At 46.5% G+C, this 16,597-nt stretch overlaps 1 protein-coding gene across 3 annotated transcripts in view; it reads left to right on the top strand.

Moving 5' to 3' along the window:
• rerea (arginine-glutamic acid dipeptide (RE) repeats a) overlaps positions 1-16,597 on the top strand; it is a 122,902-nt gene that overhangs the window by 50,268 nt on the left and 56,037 nt on the right. For all 3 annotated transcript variants that reach the window (XM_076741256.1, XM_076741257.1, XM_076741255.1), the window contains exons 2-3: positions 278-788; positions 8,642-8,712. In XM_076741256.1, the coding sequence (XP_076597371.1) occupies positions 422-788; positions 8,642-8,712 (438 nt within the window). In that variant the 5' untranslated portion in view covers positions 278-421. The remainder of the gene's footprint in view (positions 1-277; positions 789-8,641; positions 8,713-16,597) is intronic.

Genomic DNA, 16,597 nt, shown 5'->3' with positions numbered 1-16,597 from the left:
GCAGGGAGCTAGAAGGGTCTGTTTTTTGATAAAGCTACTCAGTGCTCTCCAGAGTATACATGGTTGTGGAGAGGAGTGCCAACAATTACTGTGATGTTGAGAAGACTCAGCACAGCTGCCTGATCTCTAGGAACTATTCTTGTATTTCTCAGCCACAAAAGATCTCCTCCAGCACAAAACTACCCTTTGTACTCAGAAAATGTAGCTTGTGCACTTTCAGGATAATGGTTATTGACATTGGGTTATGCTAATTGTCCTTCTTCTCTCTTATCCACAGCTTTTCTGAAACACTGGGGTTGTTGGTGTGGCCAAATTTTCCCTGGATTTGACTGGTAAATTCAGAAGACTGAAGCCCAGGCTCACAGTCTACCTTTCACGGAGGCCCAGCCGTGAGAGGACTGAGGAAGGCACGTGGCGGATCATGACGGCCGACAAAGAGAAGGAGAGGGAGAAAGAGCGGGACAGAGACAGAGACAGGGACCGGGACAAGAGAGAGGGCGGCAAGTCCCGACGGCAGGACGGGGACCGGGGCGACCGCGAGAGCGAGAGCTCCAGGCCCCGACGTAGCTGTACGCTGGAGGGTGGGGCCAAGAACTATGCAGAGAGCGAGCACAGCGAGGATGAGGACAACGACAATGGCAGCACAGGCGGAGGCAGCGGCACGGCCGAGGAGGCCGGCAAGAAGGGCAAAAAGAAGACGCCGAAGAAGAAGTCGCGCTACGAGCGCACAGAGAATGGAGAAATCACGTCCTTCATCACAGAAGACGATGTTGTTTACAGACCCGGAGGTAAGTCCTAGTCACAGCTAATGTAATTGTGTCAAACGTATAAGCTTGTTTTAGGAATTGATCACATTTTTAATCAACGGTTGATATCTGGGTTTTACGTCACAAACATATCTCAGTTGTTAAGAAAATTGCAGGTTCTCCAGAGTAGCAACTCTATAACAGCAGAAGTACTCCATGTGAGAAGCTGATGCATCATACAGTCAGTTCCAAGTTGAGCCACTCTTCGCAAAGAGCAAAGAGAAGAAGCAAAGAGGTGCTTCAGTAGATGATGTGATAGTGACGACAGCCATGATGAGGATTTCACCCCAACACCATCTGACTCACTGAAAGTATGCTACCTCCGCTCGGGCCAGAAGGTGCTCCAGTTTCCTGGAGAGATGTTTGAGCCGCGGTGCAATGTCTTTATCACGCTGTATGAATGAGGCTAAAACGGGAACCAACCTTTTCCACAGCTGTAAACATCGCCTCTCTTTCACCCACTGTTTATAAACTGGTCGCATTAGAGGGGGGAATGTCAGCACTCCCTTCAGAAGGAAGCCAGACTATGCTAGCCGTGTGTGTGTGTGTGTGTGTGTGTGTGTGTGTGTGTGTGTGTGTGTGTGTGTGTGTACACCCTGCTCTCGCTCGGCTGCTGCTCAGTGCCTTGCAACTAAATCATTGCCGCCGTGTCTTTTCGTTTATCTAGCAGCTAGCAAAAGGTCAAGTAGTCGGGGGTGGGCATATTGCTTGGGGACTTAATGGGAAGACATAGGAAATTATAGCCACTGTGTTGGGTTATCTTCTTCTCCAACTACCTACCCATGCACACATCGAGTCCTCCTTTTTGCCTCCAACTACTGAAGACACAACTTCAAGGAGCTACAGTGAAGCAGCCAGGCCCCCACCCCATCTGACACTCTGTCTAGCTGTGTAATCTTGTTGGCTAAATTATCTCTGTGTTGGTATCAGTGGAGGTCCTCAAGCAAGCAGTCACACTGAAGCCAATCCTTGTTGTTGTTCACTCTCTATTTCTGTCTCTAATGCTCTGCAGCGGATTCCATTGAAGCCTTTTTTGCTCTGCATTTCATGTTTAATAGAGAGAGCACCGGTGCTTTGTCTCATAGTTAACCATGCAGGGCAAGGGGGGGGGGGGGGGGGGGGGGTAGAGAGGAAGAGAAAAAAAAACGGAAGCAGTCAGTCACATCAATGAAACATTCAAAAGGCATATAAACAAAGTCGACCGTCTCAGTGGATTAGCCTTGCCGAATATTTATATTTCCACATCCGAGTGAACAGCACAGCCAGTGTCTGGTTGACGGGGAATATTTATGTTTCCTGTCTTCTCCTTCAATTAGTTTGACAGGTCTGGAGCAGCGCGAGTGTCACAACCTGCTCCCACCACATAGAGTGGAGCTGTTAGTCTGGTTTAGATTAGGGATGAGCCAGGATTGGGCAGTAGTGGCCCCAGCACCGGTTCACTAGTTTGTAATTTACCTCCTATTGTCAACACAGAAGATCCTCCACCTCAGCAACTGACCCCCTGCTGTCTCCTCTGCTTATTGTTCAAGTGATAAGCCCTGTGTGTGTGTGTGTGTGTGTGTGTGTGTGTGTGTGTGTGTGTTTGTGTGTGTGTGTGTGTGTGTGGGTTCGTGCACAGTGCGTGTTTTCCTCCTCCAGCTTGGTCATTGGTAGCAGCCTTCTTGCAATCAGATTTGATGTGTGCAGCTTAGGCAGGCACAAAGCCTGCAATGGATTATGCTTTACTAAATGTTAAATCCCTTTATTGCCGTCTAGTGACACACAATATGTAAAACTGACCACCCTCGGAGAGGGATTTGCACCGCCCCAGACATGGGGAGAGGGAAGAAGTCGGTGTTGGAAAGCATTGCAGAACCTGAAAGAAATTGTGAACCAAAATGCTGTTTTGACTGCTTTTGTCACAGGGAGCTTTCGAACCAAACGGACCCATGTCATCACATAAGAAATAAGCTAGTATTGAAAGCGTCTGCACACTCCCGATCTCCAGCCACCCTCCAATCTCTCTGCTTAGCCTTTCTATCCCTTGAAGATGGGTTCAGGCGGCTTAGTGCACATCGATTGGATGGGGAAGGGTGGAAGGAGAAGTGCAGTGGCCCAATAGGTGGGCCTGCAGCCAAATCTACCTCCACCGCTGTTTTAAAAGGATGGAGGAAGGTGTCTGCGATGGTGGCTGGGGGACAGTGTCCTGGGTCATTTGTATGGTCGGCTGCTGGGGTGAGCAGCCCAGCCCAGTGCAGTGCAAGCAGACTTACCAAATCGATCTGTGCCCTGTGGCTGAGCTCGCACCACTTCCCCAGGCCCGACCAGACGCCTCCAGAGCCCGTTCTCTACACTCGTCCATCCCCCCACCCCAGATTATAGATTCTCTCTCTGGAGATTATACACATTGCCATGGGGGGATCAATAGGAGACACCCTAGAAGCTCGGACACACAAAAGACATGTCAGCACAAACACACATACACCGCAATGGTGATAACTGGTATTTGTGTTCACACATAAGTGTACTATAACACATATACAGTACATGCACACACTAACACATATACATGGTATGCTTTTAACAGTCATAGACATGGTCCCTATCTCCAACAAGCACACCCCTGGAACACACACAAGCTCAGCTAAATACACACACATAGTTCATCCCTCCTCTCGACTCGGCCTGGTGTTGCAGGTGGCTGCCTACCATAGCACGTCTCCTTACTGGGCTGGTTGACCGACCTGTTTAGACTAGCCACCATGTTTAGACTAGACTAGACTAGCCAGACAAACCCCCACCCCACCTCGGTCTGTGTCACCCAACTTGGCTGCCACAGCCACACCAGGGCTCGATTTGATTTAGAAATATCTTTGGTTTGTGTTGTGAGGTGTCGTGAGTGCACTGTGTAATACAGTGTGATTGCAGGCTAGTCTGAGAAAAAGCACCTTGTGTGTATGAGTGTTGGGGGAGTTGTTGATGTGGACAGCTGGCACTTCTTGCCGCAGCCACCACAGAACCCTGGGGAGTGTGTGTGTGTGTCACTGTATATGTCATGTGCACACAGTAAGCTGTACAGCAAGACTGTGCTTGACACACGCGTATAGCTGGATTACTAGCACACCCTCCCTTCTTTTAACTCAGGACCAACTGTTGGCAGTAACATAAACCTGGCATGTTCTTCATGTTTGCAAGGACTTCAGTTATTCTTCTTTACATATATGTCAGCTGTAATCTTCTTCATGTTGTATGTAGTGGGCAGTACATTGCCTTTATTGCTAACGAGGCGCAATATCTGTGTCGCTGCAAATGCTGACATTCATTTAACCACATCAGGTGCAATTTTAGAATTATTTTTATAGGTCTGTCTTACTAGGACAGCAAGTTTTGGGGCTTAGCTGCTCCTTTGCAGTTGCTCTCATACAGAAAAGCTTTAGGTATTCTCATATTCTTTCCTCTGGGTTTTTAAAAATGACCTAAACTTTATTCAACATGAATTGGAAGTTGCTCAAAGGCACCTGTCATAGACTTTCATCATCTATTTAACTGCTAATCGTTCACTGCTAATCATTTTTGTGCAACTCAAGTGCTTTTTTTCCCAGATGGATATTTGTTTCAGAGTAAAATTAATTATGCTTCACTGCAAATACAACACATCTGAATTCTGTTGTCAGTGTGGTTCCTCTTATGATTCCAGTATGTGGTTCAATAAGTGCTGGAGTGGTTATTCTAAATCCAAGACACCGTAGGCTAGAGGACGATTAGCATAGTGAGTTCCCTCGACTATAAAGGCTAGCTGTCGATCAGTTTGCTGTTTCCAGTGAAGCTAACATGAGGGACAAGCCCTTGGAGTCATCTCATATTGAAACATAGCAGTGTGAATCTGTAGCATGTCGCTAACTGAACAGATCTATTTTTAAAAAGCCCTCTCTGCTCTCCCATCTCTCCCCACGCTAGAGACTCTGGGAAAAGGGCTTTTTAGTGAAATCCAACCACCTGCCGACTGCTAAATGAGAAAGCGTGGGCTAGCCGAGAGGGAAGGGGGGGGGGGGTGTTGTCAAAGAGCCTCTGTTCTCCCCTAGGAGCTCAGTCAGCTGTAGGCCTGCCCTATTGTAGAGAGCTGATGGTATCGCTTGCCAGGTATTTCCCACTGCTTTTCCAGCGAGAAGAAGGGAGAGTTGTTGGGCTTGTGGATGAGGAGAGAGGAAGGAAAGTTAGGTTCGAATCAAGTGTCCGTGTGCCTCCAGGCCTTGACTGCATGTTAGGCCACCCCGCTGGGACCGGCCCAGCAGGAAGTTGCACAAGGCAGCCTTGGTCATCAGCTGGTCTCGGTTGCAGAAGCACTGCGGTCGGTGGTGGATCAGTAATAACACCAGTCTCTTTCTCCCAAGCTCTCTGTCTTTCTTGGCCCTCTAGTCCCCTCACACCCCTGCGGTTCCATTATTGCATTCCTTGTGCCATTTAATTTTAGGATCAGTACACTCAAGGGGGGTAGCTTTGCTAAAGCTGTGCATGACTGTGCGTGCGTGTGCGCGCCCGTGCCCGTGCATTTGTGCATGTGTGCTCTGCCAGTTTGAGCCGAGCACCGCTTTTAACAATGCAGGTGTGTCCTGCCTCATGGCTAACGCTCACCACCTGCAAGCATGTCTGAAACAAAGGCTCCTCTTGATTTAATAAGCCTGCCTTGCATCCTAAAATATGCTTCGTTTAGCTGATCTCATTCCACGGCACCAACCACCACCACCACCCCCATCGCTGTTTACAAAACATTGGCATATATGACTGTGTTCTCAATGTGACTTTTCCATTGTTGGCGGCTCGTAAAAGAAAGCCATGCTGATATTATCTAAGAACCCCCCCCCCCCCCCCCCCTCCCCTCGGCTGAAATGCTGCAGCAAATTAAACAGCATCTTATTTGCTTGATACAGAGCGAGTAGGACATGGCTCTTTTGCTGAGGCTAGGTGTGTTTTAGATTAGACATGCTTGGCAGCCGTAAGAGAATGGCTGGCTGAACAATGAGCTACAGCTGAGAAAATTGCTGTGTGTGTCGTGAGGTTATAACAATGAATATTCCATTGCTTGAACGCAGCAGCGACAATGTTCGGGATCAGGTTTCAGCGAAGTCGCTCGGGTCCGAGGAACTGCCGCTCAGTAGCTTTGTGATTATCTCCCCGTGTCGAAGTAACTTTTCTCTCGCTCTCTGTCTGTCTGTCTGGGTGGCGGTCGGCAGTGGATTGCAGGGCGGAGGCGAGGGGAAGGAGCTAAACCTATGGCTGTTGAGGGAGTGAGAGCACTCTACTACAAAGGCCCTGCTGTGGTTCTCCCTCCTGCAGCGAAGGCTACATCCATCCAACAAGCACACACTTCAATCCTAAAAAAAAATGGCCCATCCCCCCCCACATAGACCCTCACCACAGTTAAACCTCTCGTCCCTCCCCTTTCCACTTCACCACTTGAGCGAGGAGACCCACTTCCAAATGCACAAAATGGCAGGAATGTTTAACAAGCCAAGCAGACCCTGGAGGAACCGTGTGGCCCGCTTCGACGAGCCCCCCCCTCCAATCCCACCCAACCTCCCTGTGCTCCGTTGCCTCCTTTTCGCTCAAAAGCCAGATTCTGAAGCGTTAACTCTGGTTTTAACTTCCACATTCATTGAGATTCGTGTTCTATTCGCTTTCAGAGAAATGCCCTTGAGGTAGTAGACTTTTAGTGCCCAGGATGAATTCAAAATGTGCTTTTGACGTTCGAAGAATAGACTCGCTTGCTGTCTGTGAATGATTAAACTAGATCCCTGTCTCTTTTTTTTTTTCCACCACCTATCTCTTTCACTGTGGCTGTCTGTTCTTTATGCCTGTTGATGTGCTCTGGGGTGCAGACACAGAGATCTGGCCTCTCTTAATGAATGTGCCGACGAGGTGAAGGGACACTAAACCCTAATTCCCCCGATTTGACTCCTCCGAAACATGTCATCTCATTCAGATTAGTCTCTTTTGTTCTCGGCCCTCCCCCCACTCCCTCCCTCCCCTCCCCCCTCCTCCTCTACCCGCTTCTCTCTGTCTCTCTCAACACACACACACACACACACACACACACACACACACACACACTGTGTTGCTCACAGATCACACAATAGCACTGATGGATATTTTCATTCATGTTATCTTGTAAATGACTTCCAGGGATGGTGTAGAGGAGGGAGAGGGGAAAAGAGAGAAGAGGGCAGTAGTGAGAGAGATATAATGCGTCACTCAGAGCCAGCGAGGGCGATAAACCCCCCCCCCCCCCCCTTAGAACAGCTCATTCAGCCCACAGCAGATAACAAGCCCACCCTGGGGTTACACACACATACACACACACAGCCTCTCCAAAAACAAAGCCTGTGATGTCACAGGCGTACTCGCAGCACACCAGCCCCTCTACAAATGGTATCTTGGGTGTCAGAGCCATTTAATATCTTTGCCACCCCTCTTTTCCTCTGCAAGCGGTAAGATAAACCACAGCCAGATCGATAACTCTGTTGACACAAACAAATAAATAACAGATGATGGCACTGTCCGTCACTGGGGGGAAAAAAAAAAAGCTCACCGCTCATCTTTTGTTTGGGAAAGTGCGTCCTAGTCCTCCTACAAGGGACTGCTCAGCATGTGTTTTGGAGAAATGAGCGCCAGCAGTGTGTTTCTGTCAGGGCAAATCTTACCTACAGTGGCTTTTTTTTTTTTTTTTTCTTGAATCAAAGCTTAAAGAGCTGCAAGATATTGTCCACCTTCATGGCCTTGTGAGTGTGTTAACATTAGCACAAGTGCTACGCTCAGTCGCACCACACGGTAAGCACAAGCAGCCCTGGGAGCAGTCAAATAGCTTGATACATTGCTTCCATCTGAACAGAAGGTCAATTTTCAGCGTGTGTGATCTATTTTTCAATCAATTAGGTGTCAGTGGATTTTGATTGCTTTGCCTGTTGAGCGAGCGAGGACGGTCTTTTAACAGGTTGTTTAAACCAAAATAAATCACATTTTTCCCCTCAGTTTGATCACATTCCTGTTTTGTGTTTCAGCTGAAGGTGAAAAGGCGACTATTATGCTAATTTGACTTTTGTGAATTCAAATCTCTTTTTCTTTAATAACTCTAACCCTTGGCTGTTTCTGGAAAGTCCTGCGCCAGCCTCAGCAGTAACCATTAACCGTGCCCCTTGCCTCCTCCTCCTTTTCCTCTCCACAGAAGTGGCTGTGTGTTTTTGTCCTGTGCTGCGTGAATGTTTTTGTTAAGGAGATGAGGGTTCACGACCTGGCCATACCACCAGTCACATCCAATTTAACAGCACAGCCGGCCACAGCCACCTCCTCACACACACCAGAGAGGGCTGCTTTTAACACTTGGGAGGGTTATGTAATTTGGCAGCATTTTAAAACTTGAATGAGAGGACACACGGAGGATTTTGTTTCACTGCTAAGCTAACCCAAAGCTAGCTGGACATACATGGGTGCAGTGACAGAGGTTGACACTTTGTAGGAACGAGTTACAGTGATGACTGGGAGGCTGGAATGGGGTTAAAGCCAGTATTGCTCACTGGTGTATAAATGGAGTGGAACAATAACATAATTCCCCTTGGGCGTAATGTTTGCTTTGGAAAGGCAACCTTGTAGCGCTCCAAAAGTCCTTAATCCTATTACTTGCATTCCAATTGAATTTGACTCAAGGAGAAAAATGTCTTTTCAGCAGAGGTAACAGCACGCAAAATAATATATAACTGAGGCTGGCTGCATAAAAACATGAAAGCTTCTGGAAGTGTGAACATCTTCTTTCAAACTCACGTTTTTTTGTTTGTTTGTTTTTTTTTCTTTTTTCTCACTCGCAGATTGTGTGTACATTGAAAGTCGGCGGCCCAACACTCCCTACTTCATTTGTAGCATTCAGGATTTCAAGCTGGTGAGTACATTTTCACTTCCTGTCTGTCCTATTCCACGTCCCTGTGTCCTCACGCTGACCTGACGTTCGCCGCTGATCTCACCCACCCATCCTGTGTGTCCCAAGATGGAAAACAACGCCGCTGTTGTTCTTGTGCGCAGAATTGCCCAAAGAAATCAGGGCTGCGATGGAGTGTGCACCATGATTAGGAAACACAGGGGCAGGGTTGCATGTTTTTGTTGCAAGTCTGACGAGAATTAAATGCAAATCACGGTGACATACGATTTCTACTCAGTTTGTGTCCTGAGGTTCGTTTTCAAAGGGTCATGTGGAAAGTAAAAATCCCTCTGAGAATCTGGCTTGAATATTAACTACCTTTGCGATCCACTGGCAGCGTAATAATGCTTGTAATGGAAATAAAGATGTTTGTCGATGCACTTAATTGATTTAATGAAGGAGACCTTCACCAGTTTTCAATTGATTTTTTTTTTACAGCCTAATGTGGCCAAATTGCCTCTTTTGCTGAATAAAGAAAGAAATTAGTTTTTAATTTGCTGCCGAGAATGGCTGATTCATCAGTGGTTTCTCTGCAACAGGACACCTAAAATGTGCAACACACAAACACACACACATTTGTTTTTCTCACACTGCATTCTTTGCTAAAGAGGAAGTCGCAACTGAATTTGGATCACTGCACTGTACAAGTGTTTCTTTTGACTGAGGAAATTTGCCAGTCAAAGTTCACCAAATGCAAACTAACCGGTGAAGCCTGAAATCGATCATGCAACTAAAAGTGATTGTTTTAAATTGCTCTTCTGTATGGTTTCCAACTGCCATCAGGGGAGAACAAAACAGATTTTGGTGCAGGTTTGCAGAAATGGGACTGCCATCCAATATGCAAAGACTGCTTGAATATGTAATCGATTGGTCAGTGTGTTGCCAAATGAAGCAGCATCTAACCCTGCTGGGGCGAGCATCGCCTGTCTTTTAACAGATTGGTTGTCTAAGCAGAGCGCAGAGGGCTCGGTGAGGGGCGGACAGGCCCCAGGGGGCCAAAGTAATGGCTGCCAACAGTCAGGGTGATGATGGGAGGTCAGCTCAGAGGCCACACACACCACTTATGGAAAAGGTGGAATAGTGTGTCTATGTAGATGTGTGTGTGTGTGTGTGTGCGTGCATTTGAGGTCAGTGTGTTGGCACTTTTGTTTCACGTGCGAATACTTTTGTGTGGAGGGCAGTTGTTGGATGTAGAAGGGGTTCTAAGGTGAGCTGCAGGCCTTGCTGAGAGGAGGACAGCCAAGCCCCAAAGCAGCGGGGCTGTAATCGGATTGCTGCTAGAGAGTGCTGAGGACAGCAGGAACCCTTCCTCGTGCACACACATGCGCATACCCCTCACTCGCACAAAACCCCACGCACCTGCACCTTGATTAAGAGCGCCAGAAGAGGTCTGGGGCAGACAGAGGTAATTGTCCAGCAAGAGAGAGAGAATACTGGCCCTGTTAGCTGACCTCTCTCTCTCTCTCTCTCTCTCTCTCTCTCTCTCTCTCTCTCTCTCTCTCTCTCTCTCTCTCTCTCTCTCTCTCTCTGTTACTCCCTCCCCCATCCATCTGTAATTAATGAACAGCCATCTGCATGCCTGTATGTGTTTGAGCAGACTGTACCCTTGTCCTCCTATGTTAAAACAACAAGCCCCGCTGGCTCTCTAAACAAGTACAACGTATTTCAATGAGCTCACTTTGTCACTGGGCTACAAATCACAAAAGATTGGCACTGTGCGAGCTACTTTGAAAACTCATAATCTCTATTTACTAGATCAGCACAAAATCCTCTTTTAAGGTGATAGCTGAGTTAGGTTGTAATTGCACACGTTGGTATCAACAACTATCCAGCTGGCCAACCTTGAACGTACTCTGTCACCCAGCCCTCAAAACTCACTTGTGCTGTTGGTAGAAAAAAACGTTCATCCTCTCATTCTGGCTCTTTCGTGCTCAGTGTCATCTCATTTCCTTCTGTTGCAACAATATATTGAAAAGGAGTGTTAACTTGAGATCTGTGTAAGTGAACCACGCATTAGACATCAACTCATTCTCTTTATTTCCTATCCTCTCACCCTTCCCTGCCTCTGTCTCCAACCCCCGCTTTTTCTTGCAGCACAAATTATCGATCAGCCCCCCTCTGTGTGGGGGAACAGGGCTTTGGAGGCGCAGCAGAGGGGGAGGAAATTTCATTGGTCTTGAACCAAACAACCTCATCAATATTGCCCCTCTTGCACCCTTCTCCTTTTTCCTGTCTCTCTCTCTCCTCCCTCAGTCTTTAGGCTGCAGCGTTCTCACTCATGTACTTTATCTAATGACCTGTGAATCCAATTAGTGGTGTGTGGAAATCCTGAATGCAGCCATCAATCTCTCCTGCATGGGGAAGAACAAGGATTGAAGCCCGCCTCTCCGTGTTGTTATATCCTTCTCTGCGTCGTGATGATTCTGAGACTAGTCTTGTTGCATGTATGTGCGCTTCCTCGTTGCTTCTGCGTGTGGGCGCGCGCACACACACACACACACACAGCACAGTCATTTAGGAATAACGCATGCAAAAAAAAAAAAAAATCCATTCTGCAGCATTATTTGGATCATTTTGGACTTGAGGACAATCTTTTCCCCTAGTTTGTTTAGCCAACAGTGGCAGCTGCGGTGCCCACTGTAACCTCTGTGACATATTGATCCAGCTGTATAGATTTCAGTCTCTCCTGCCTTCCTCCTAAAATGTCTGCCCAGAAACAGGGGTGACCAGTAGGAGGCCATTTTAACCGTTGAAACAAAAGCAAGACATGGAAATGCAGCCACTCTATTATTAATTCCCCTGCATGCTCATGTTTAGATTATTAAAGAAGGGAAAGATCTAATGACAATAGTGAACGTTGTCAGATTTCTGGGGGGAAAAAAAAAAAAAATCTGACAAATTGATTAGCGAAAAGTCAAGTGGCAGTGGCACCACGAGAGAAACACTGCTGTCACTACAAACACACACACAACATGTCAAAATCTAAAAAATGTAGATTAAGATGTACTTAAGAACAACCTGTCTTATTCCCTCTGATGTGATCACTTAGATCAGTTAAGGGCCAACCGTCCTCTGGTGTCTTCCCACAAGGGTTAGTTTCAGTTTACACCCGCTGCCATGACCTCGTAATGTGTTTACAATCTATATTTGATGAGAGTAATGCAGGGAGCCTGCCGACCATAGACTGCGCACGCGTGTGTGTGTGTGTACGTGCATGTACGTGCGTCATTATGTTTATGTTCTGGTGAAGCAACCTGTAATATGCTCGTGCACTTTGTGTACATATTTATCAGGTTCCACACTACACATGTACACACAGACCCTCGTGAGTCTCTTGTTGTGAGAGTAGGACGTGAGACAATAAGCCATCTGACAGCGACTGAGCACTGAACAATCTGCAGCCATATCTGCCCATTGACCCTGGCTTCAGCGATCCATCCCGTTGTCTTACCTCGATTGTCTCCTCTGTCTCATTTCTCTCCCTCTCACTCTCTACACCTCATTCCCCTCCTCATCCCACTCCTCTTTATCTGCTGTCACTCACCTCCCTCGCTCCCCCTGTCCCATCCCATGTTCTAGTCATTGTGTCCATGTCCTCAATGCTCATTGACCCCCCCCACCCCCCCACCCCCCTTGTATCTAACCTCATTTGCTGTTATTGGCCAAGTCAGCTGTGTTCCATCCTCCCTCCCATCCTCCCATCCCTCTCTCTTACTCCCTCTGCTTCCTCCCTCCCAGCATCCCTGTCTCCCTCCCTCTTTCGCTAATGGAGTGATTGCAGCGTTTTTCCCTCCGGGAACACTGGATTGAGGAGCCCAGTACACCAACACACACCCACACAGAGCCTCTCTTTCACTATTAGACACACACACGCATGCACACACACACATCTGTTCTTCTGGATTTCCCTGCTTATGGACATTTAATTAGATGCCATGTACAATGCAATTATCTTGCCAGGAGTCCAGCTCATATGTTGCAAGCCTGATCAGCTTAAAAGGATGAGGGATTTTCTTTGTCATATAAGCAGTATACTCTGCGTGTGTGCGTGCGTCAGTTAGAAACTCAGTGTAAGGTTAAAGTCATTGCATCATAGCATTGCATCAATTCTTTGATATGTTCGCACGTGTGTCCGCTGAAAACATACTGCGATGCATTGGGTTTGTCCAGTAACAGTGTCCACAAGTGCACATCGTTCACGTGTGTGTTATTGAAAGTAATTGACGCATCAGTCTAATTAATGAGATGCGTTAAAACAGAGGGTCTGCCTGGAGAGGAAACATTTGCCTTTAAACCTTGGCTCTTATTGATTGGTGTTCGGCCTCACATCTTACATGCTGGATTTGTGCACGTTGCGTTTGCCTGACCTCTGGCCACCTAATCATTAAGGACACACATGGCAATTCTTTGGACTGACGCTGAAGGAGAGTGTATCTGAGCTCTTTACCCCCACATTTATTCTCTTTAAACAAATGAAGCAGATATATAATTAAATTATCTGTCAAAATTAGTGTCAGCTCTGCATTTATTGCGTTTTTTTAGCTTACAATTTGTAACACGTTACATTTTTGTAATAACTGTAAGACGATAGATGCTCCTCACCATTTACACTTCGCTACATTAAAGAACTATTTGACACACTGACTGTCACCTTGTGACGGTGGAACTTTTCTAGTGTTTCTTTTCTCATTTACGTTTGGAAACTAGTAGAAGTGATTGATAGGAAAGCCAAAACACTTAATAAGCAAGTAGTATGAAAATGACAAAAACACCAGTTATAGTTGTATTTTTTTTCTATGTTTTCACTTAGCATTGCAACACAGCACAGTTTTATCCAGGACTATAATAAAAAACAAATACTATGAATGTTTGGTTATGTTTTAATTATGTACAAAATACCATCCAGATACATCACATGAACATTTCTCATGTAGAAATTCATCTAGCTTCTTATTCTGCAGTGTTTTTAAATACGATCCAGACATAAAACAGTAGTGCAATAATTACATTTCCATACCGGTCAGATTATATTATAAAGCAGGACATTTTCAGTGTTCGTGTGTAGCTACAGTTTTATTCAACATGCATGTTTGTGTTGGATAGATATAACAGCCCAGCTTTCCCAGTTGTCATGTAAACAACGCGTGTACACCTCCACTGCACACACAAACCCACCCACACATGCACCAAATGTTAATTGTATCTCACACAACTGTTTCCTGATGGTTTTCGATGGTGCTTATCATACAGTCTTGGAAAATGCCACCTATTCAAAGCCCATAATTAAAAATGTTTGATAAAGATGCAAATATATGTGCATAAATACGCATGCTTAACATGAGCAGTTATTAGGTTTTCTGTGGACCCCGAGTATCGTCCTAATGGAATCCAAAATGCTGAGAATTAGCTTAACAATGAGATCCACTAGCTAATTAGCTTGCGGCTAGTTTGTCTGCGCATATTCAGATCATGCAAAACAAAAAAGTCTCTTAATGTGCAGTGTGGCAAGTGGAGTTCTCTGCCGTCCTTCCTCAGATTTCTCCCTTTATGTAAAGCCGTGGTGCCTTGTGATGCGTGCAGCAATCAATGAAAGGAGGAACGTCGCACTGTAATGCAGAACCTGTGCGCTCCTTTCACCAAAAAGTCTCTCACTGGTGCTGAGCCACCGAGATGGTGGGCGGAGGTTGACTAGACAAGCATCACTTGTCTCTTGTCACTGCCTAGAAGGCTGACTTCCCTCTTTTTATCTTCCTGTTTCTCCCTTCACGACCACCCTCCACCCCACCCCCATCGAACATTTTGAAATGCAATTATGGATCAGTGAGCACCGCCATCAGTCGCACTTCTTGTTAATATTTATCGAGTGGAGCAGCAGCCGCTGCCATCTCTTGAGAGAGGGGCGCTACCCTCATTAGGGGCAATTTTGTATGTGCGTGTGTGTGTGCGTGTTTGTGTGTGTGTGTGTGACGCTCAGCTCTTTCTTTCATTCCATGGTCCACTCAGCTGCTGTAAGCGAGCTGGTACATTTCACAGACATGAACACGTGGAGGTGCAGCCTTTCACAATTGTGTGTGGGGCTTTCTTAAGTGTCTGCTTGTCTCTGTGAGGAAGCAGCTTTGACAAGGGCATCTAGGCGTCTATAGACATGGCCGGCCAGCCGGGCCTGCTGCAAGCTGTTTGATTGAAGCATTCTGCCTATAATGTTCCCCATTGAGGTGCAGCCTTAAAGCAATAAAACCACAGCACAACAGCCACTAAAACTGAATGGCCATTCTTTGTCACTTACCTACAAAAGCAAAACCAGACCAGAAATTGTTGCTGACATTATACTTCTTAACTGTGGCTGGAGCAGGTTTAACATGGAGTGGAATAATTTTTTTGATTTGAACAAACTAATTCTGCTCAGATTACCTGCCTTTATTTGACAAATACCCCCCCTCCTCCCCTCACAGTTGCCTGTGACCAGACCCTGTGAGCAAAGGATTTTTTTACTGCTGCTTTGGCAGTATCGGGTGACTTTCCCCATTATGACCGTCTTGATTAATGCTCCTTTATGAGGAGGTATGCACCCCACCAATCCTACCCTCCCCTCTCATTCCCTCCCTCCTCCTCTGTGTCCGCACACTTGAAATTTCATTGAGGTGAAGCTATTAATGCCGTTCTTTGGCATAACATTAGGTCAGTCCGCTGAGATGTCGGGGTCACGAGCTGCAGCACCTGCTGTTTCTCTGAAAGCAGACACAATCTGCAAGATCAACAAATGCTAGTCCTCCTCTGGTGTCAGTTTGCAAGCTCTGTGCATTTCTCAAATCAGATGGAGACAGGCACGCATCTCTCAGACAGCTACACAGCTCTGTCTCTCTTTGGGGAGGCAGGTTAGATTGATTGTCCACACGAGCGCAGCGATGAATAAATACAGCAACACAAATGGCAAGGTTGAGATAACAACACAGTTCAGACTCAGCGAGTTTAGGAGGCTGTATTCAGGTCCACTCGTGGGTAGAAAACCAAACCTTAACAACCCCCCTTGCTTCTACTCTCCCTCATATCCCCCTCTTTTCATCTTTTTGGACAGATAACACTTTTTTTCTCCCACCCTCACTGCGCTCCCTGTGCATTAGCTAAATGCTGCTATGGAAACTAGTTGTTCAGCCAATAGGATGATCTCTTTCTCTAGGACAGAAGATGGGAGGGGAGGGGGGGGGGGGGTAAGTAGAAACAGACTGAAATCAAAACGGTGTTTTGTGTATGTTTTTATGAGTGGTGATTAGCTTCCCAGATGGAGAGGGTGCAGCCTGTGGACGGTGGGGGTTGGTCGGGCTGAAGGGCCAGGCCATCGGCCATCGCATTTTCATAAGGCTCTTTTTAAAAGCTCAATCAATAGCCACCTCTTTGACCCGCCACTGCTAAATTATTCAGCAGAGAATCCTTTTGCCTGCTCTTCTCCCGTGGAGTTTCATTAGTTAAGTTTACTTTCACCAGCTTGGCCGCCTCTCACACACACACAGATGCATGCAAATTTGTCGCGTCATTTTTCAGTGACAGATGACATTTGAGCCGAGCATATATATCCAAGTGCTAATTTCACCCCTTGTTGCTGAGTTGTTGAAATATTCAGTGGCTCCTTTGACACTTTTTCCTGGCACATCACAAGTGAAAATGTCTCCTCTGATGTCTTCACTAACATCTGAAGCAGATTCGCTGTGCTGTGGTGTGGAGCACTGCATTTTATGTTTAAAGCTGGAGAGCAAACAGACAAGTGACGAGAAAGTGGGAAAACACATGAAGCGAAGACGCCAAGAAAAACAGGTAGATTTGACACTCAAACCCGCAGAACGCTCAACCTGGT

This window comes from Chaetodon auriga, chromosome 10 (assembly GCF_051107435.1).
Source record: "Chaetodon auriga isolate fChaAug3 chromosome 10, fChaAug3.hap1, whole genome shotgun sequence".
Taxonomy (NCBI): domain Eukaryota; kingdom Metazoa; phylum Chordata; class Actinopteri; order Chaetodontiformes; family Chaetodontidae; genus Chaetodon; species Chaetodon auriga.
The sequence above is the reverse complement of the archived record's forward strand: the minus strand, read 5'-3'. Positions and strand labels throughout refer to the sequence as shown.